The 4596-nt window shown below is 42.1% G+C and overlaps 1 protein-coding gene across 1 annotated transcript; it reads right to left on the bottom strand.

Moving 5' to 3' along the window:
• Window positions 1-383: 383 nt before the first annotated feature.
• On the bottom strand, window positions 384-4590 carry LOC113616723 (zinc finger protein 77-like). The gene is made up of 3 exons (XM_027100113.1): window positions 4509-4590; window positions 2285-2465; window positions 384-1869 (listed from the first exon to the last, which is right to left on the bottom strand). Exons 1-3 carry the CDS (start codon window positions 4540-4542, stop codon window positions 762-764), a joined length of 1323 nt encoding a protein of 440 aa, XP_026955914.1. The 5' UTR covers window positions 4543-4590; the 3' UTR covers window positions 384-761.
• Between the last annotated feature and the right edge of the window lie 6 nt (window positions 4591-4596).

Below are 4596 nucleotides of genomic sequence, written 5' to 3' on the forward strand. Positions count from 1 at the left end.
CCCTGGTGGTGTAGTGCTTAAGAATTCTCTTGCCAGTGCAGGGGACACAGGTTCGAGCCCTGGTCAGGGAAGATCCCACATGCCGTGGAGCAACTAAGCCTGTGCGCCACAACTACTGAGACTGCACTCTAGAGCTCACAAGCCACAGCTATGGAAGCCCGTGTGCCTAGAGCCCATGCTGTGTGATGAGAAGCCACTGCAACGAGAAGCCCACACACTGCAACGAACAGTAGCCCCCACTCACCGCAACTAGAGAAAGCCTGAGCGCAGCAACGAAGGCCCAACACAGCCAAAAATAAATAAATTCATTAAAAAAATTTTTTTCCGTCTAAACTCATACCATGTTGCACATGAAAAAAACCACAAACCAAAAAGACTTTCACTCTAGGTTCAAAAGACATTGTAATGGAATTGAGACAAGTATTATATGACTATATAACTATTTAAAGTCCAAGATAACAAAACATAAGTAGCAAAGATGATGGGAACATAGAGGCATGGTTATTATCTTAAGTGTTCAGATCAGTTAACATGAGCTAGAAATTAATACACTGGGATCCCTATTCAGGATGAGGCACTTAAAAGGAAAAATCATATTTCTTTCCATTAAAAAATTTTGTCTACCCTGAGTTTTCAAGTATAAAATAAGTGAAGTGCTGAAGGTTTCCCAACATTCTTTCCGTTCATAATGTTTCTCTCCTGTGACTGCTCCATTTATAAAATTTTAAGGGAGAATGAAGGCTTTCCCATAGTTTTTCTATTCAGAATTTTTCGCCAGTGTGTGTCTTCATGTGTCTTTGCAGGGATATGAGACACCTATAGGCTTTTTCACACTGCTGACATTTATATGGCTTCCCTTCACTGTGGGTTAGCATGTGTCCTTGCAGGGATCTGGGATACCTGAAGGCTTTCCCACACTGCTGACACTGATATGGCTTCTCTTCACTGTGTGTTTTCATATGTTCTCGAAGGGATGAGGAAGTAATGAATGCTTTCCCACATTCTGTACATTCATAGGGTTTTACTCCACTGTGTGTTTTCACATGTTTTCTAAAGTATTTGGGACAACTGTAGGATTTCCCACATTCCTTACACACATAAGGTTTCTCTCCAGTGTGGATCCTCACATGTCCTTGCAGGGATTTGAGATAGGGGAAGGCTTTGCCACACTGCTTACATTCATAGGGTTTTTCTCCACTGTGTGTTCTCATGTGTTCTCGAAGGTAAGTGCACCAACTGAAAGCTTTGCCACACTGCTTACATTCATAGGGTTTCTCTCCAGTGTGCATTCTCACATGTTCTCGGAAGTGTGAGATGCGAGTGAAAGCTTTCCCACATTCTTTACATTCATAGGGTTTCTCTCCAGTGTGAGTTCTCACATGCCGTGCAAGTTGGCAATAATAACTGAAGGATTTTCCACATACTTCACACATGTGGATTTTCTGTCCATAATGACCTCTCTCATGTTCCTGAAAAGATGAGGGACAAGTGAGAGCTTTTCCAGACTTCTTACACTCTAAAGACTGTTCATTACAGTCACTCTTCACGCACCTCTTAGATGCTCTCCCAGCATCCTGATGTTTATCGGGTTTCTCTACAATGTCTATTTCCCTGGGAGGGCTTAGGCACGAGATACAGCTGCAGGCTTGCCCCCATTCTTCATATGGATAATGTTTGTGTCCAGGGTGAGATCTTTGCTGATTCTTCTGGAAAGAATGATCCCTGAAGGCTTTTCCACATTTAATGCATTGATGGGGCTGAATTCCAGTCCAATAACTCTTATGCACAGTAAAATCTATAATCTGGTTCCGGGTTTCTAGACATTGATGGCCTTCTTTCCCTTCACAGATACTCTCCACCAAATGATTTCTGTTCAAAATAGGAAGCACAGTATTAGGAATTAATGATTATAAGTGATTTCTTAATTAGTGATTTGTTGATGGTTATTCATTATTATTTTGACTACACATTTGCCATTTTCAATGAATGGGCATGTTTTCAGCACTCTGTGCATTGTGACAAAGTGCAACAAGTTTAATGCTCCAGCTGAGGGCTCAAGCAGAGCCATAACTTTCAGTGTTTTTTACATACGAGGTTTCCTGACCAGTGTTTCCTACTGAATTAAGTTTTAGGAGCTCCATATCTACATCACATTTATAAAAGTAGTTTTGTAAGAATTCTGTGAATAGACAATTGTTTAGCTAAGTTTACACTTTTTCTTTAATTTTAAGTGAGTCTAATACTCTGCTGAGATTCCCCTTCCCCTTGTGGGAGTGCCACTCACCTCAAACGCCTCTCCTGAGTTAGATGTTGATCTTGCATGTTATGAAATGCCCAGTTTTCTCCCAAAAAAGACCTGGAATCATTTCTTGTGAATCTTACTACTTTCTCTTCACTGCATAGTCCAGTCTCCAAAATATCCCAATGAGCACTTGATCTACTGGTTTTAACTTGAGAGCAAGAACCTGCAATAATTGGTAACATAATTAAATCCATGGGAAAGAAATGGTGGGATAAAGGAAAAAAAAGAGACCACATGTAGATTTCTTTCCACAGACTAATTCAAAAATGTAAAATAATTTTATAAAGGAAGGAAGAAGATGTGTGATATTGTGATTTATCAGAAATATATATATATTTGGTCATTCAGATGAACAACATATATTTCTCAGATAAATTGGGTCCTTATCCACAGTTTCCTGCTTGGGGATCCTAAAACCCTTGGAATTTCCTGAGCAGTAAAAGCAATGGAATAATATGTGGTCTCTTGTGCTCATTTCCAGAAAACGCTTCAGGATCAGAAAGGTGAAATAGGTGTCTTGTTATTCATAAAAACCCTTTCCATCCCAATTGGGTTTATGTTAATGAAAAAAATTGTTAGAAAGAAGTATGGGGGCTCGTTGCCAATGGAGACACCATGTGATTAAAGGGTTGAAACTTTCAATCCCATCCACACCCCCAGACACCCCAACACCTCTGGGGATGGGGGAGGGGCTAGAGATCAAATCCACTGCCAATGGCCAATGATTTCATCAACCATGCCTATATAATGAAGGCATGAAAAAAAAGTTCAAAGAGCTTCTGGGTTGATGAACACGTGGAGATGTGGGGAGACTGGCACCTGGAGAGGCACAGAAACTCCTTTTCAAAATCTTACCCTATGCATCTCTTACATCTGGCTGTTCCTGAATTATATCCTTTTAAAAAGAACCTGTGATCTAGTAATTAGTATGTTTCTCTGAGTTCTGTGAGCTATACTAGTCAATTAGTTGAACCCAAGGAGAGAGTCATGGGAACGTCTTGATTTATAGCCAGTTGGTCAGGAGGACAGGTAAAAGCCTGGATTTGAGATTGGCATCTGAAGTGGGAGAATATGGAGTAAGTCTTGAAGGACTGAAACCTTAAGCTGTGGAATCTGTGGCTATCACTGGGTAGATGGTGTCAGGATTGAGTTGAATTCTATGATGTGCTGCTGGTCCAATAATTGTTTGTTGGTGTGAGGTGCCTTAACACATGTGCACGCGTGCACACACACACACAAACACACATTAGAATTGGGTCCAAAACAAAATTAACACCCACACACACATTGGAATTGGGTCCAAACCAAACTTAACACACACACAAAGAAAAACTCTGAGGACCTCAGCTATTTGGAACTTTAGCCATCACAGGGAAAATGAGTCAAAATGGCAGACTGTTCGCTAAGAAATACTTCAGAAGAGATACTTCACAGAAGCAAAGTAGGCAGGAAGTGGGCAAAATGCACACTCCTAAATGCTCCCTTCATAAGAGGAGCTACAGAAAGACTTCTGAAGTGGGCAAAGATGGATGAAAAGTCCAACAGGGAAGCCAGGTCACCTTCTCAGAGTGACAAACGTCACCTTCTCAGAGTCATGTTTCTAACAGTTATGTCCAAATATCTCTCCCTGATACAGAACCTGCTCCTCCCGAGAGGTGTGCCCTCCTGGTGATCGCAGGCACAGAGGCCCTAGAGGAAGCCTATCTCCAGTGACCCAGCTGCCACTAGGAGATCAGACGGTGCGTGGCTGCTGTCCTGCTCGTGGAGAAAAGCTTCTCAGGGGGAGGATGGAGGACAACAAGCCCTCCATGAGATGGGCCGATTCTCTGGTCCTCAAGTCACTGAGGATGGGTGAGTGTGAGTTTAACTACAGCAAGATTATCATGTCAAATGTGTACTGATCACAGTGTAACTTTCACAGGGTGAAAACCGTAACGCTGCTCTCACTGCCCCAAAGTAACACTGGAGACCACGCTCACATTTATACAAATAGGGAGCCTCAGGATTCTGATCAAGAGCAATAAAAATCAATTCAATATAGAAATATTTACGGTCATGGAAAAGCTATTTGACTCTAGGTAGGTTCTATAAAGGTGGGGACCACGTCTGCCTGTTTTGCAACATATTCCTATTCCTTGGTTCCAGTAAGAAAGAACATTGTAAGAAATATTTGTTCCCTAAAGTGCAGGGAGGAAGCCGTCCTCACCCACGGAGGCCAGGTTCCTGAAGGTCTCCAGCATCACGTCTCTGTAGAGCTTCCTCTGAGCCAGGTCCAGCAAAGCCCACTCCTCTGC

The sequence above is a fragment of the Aethalodelphis obliquidens genome, unplaced genomic scaffold (assembly GCF_003676395.1).
Source record: "Aethalodelphis obliquidens isolate GAN/ISIS:26980383/991018 unplaced genomic scaffold, ASM367639v1 scaffold413, whole genome shotgun sequence".
Lineage (NCBI taxonomy): Eukaryota > Metazoa > Chordata > Mammalia > Artiodactyla > Delphinidae > Aethalodelphis > Aethalodelphis obliquidens.

Excerpts from the sequence above, each read along its gene's own strand:
- LOC113616723 (XM_027100113.1), bottom strand. The coding sequence starts at position 4,542 with ATGCTGGAGACCTTCAGGAACCTGGCCTCCGTGG. Across the intron at positions 2,466-4,508 it reads CAGGAACCTGGCCTCCGTGG|GTTCTTGCTCTCAAGTTAAA; the intron begins GTGAGGACGGCT and ends CAATTATTGCAG. Across the intron at positions 1,870-2,284 it reads ACTCAGGAGAGGCGTTTGAG|AAATCATTTGGTGGAGAGTA; the intron begins GTGAGTGGCACT and ends TATTTTGAACAG.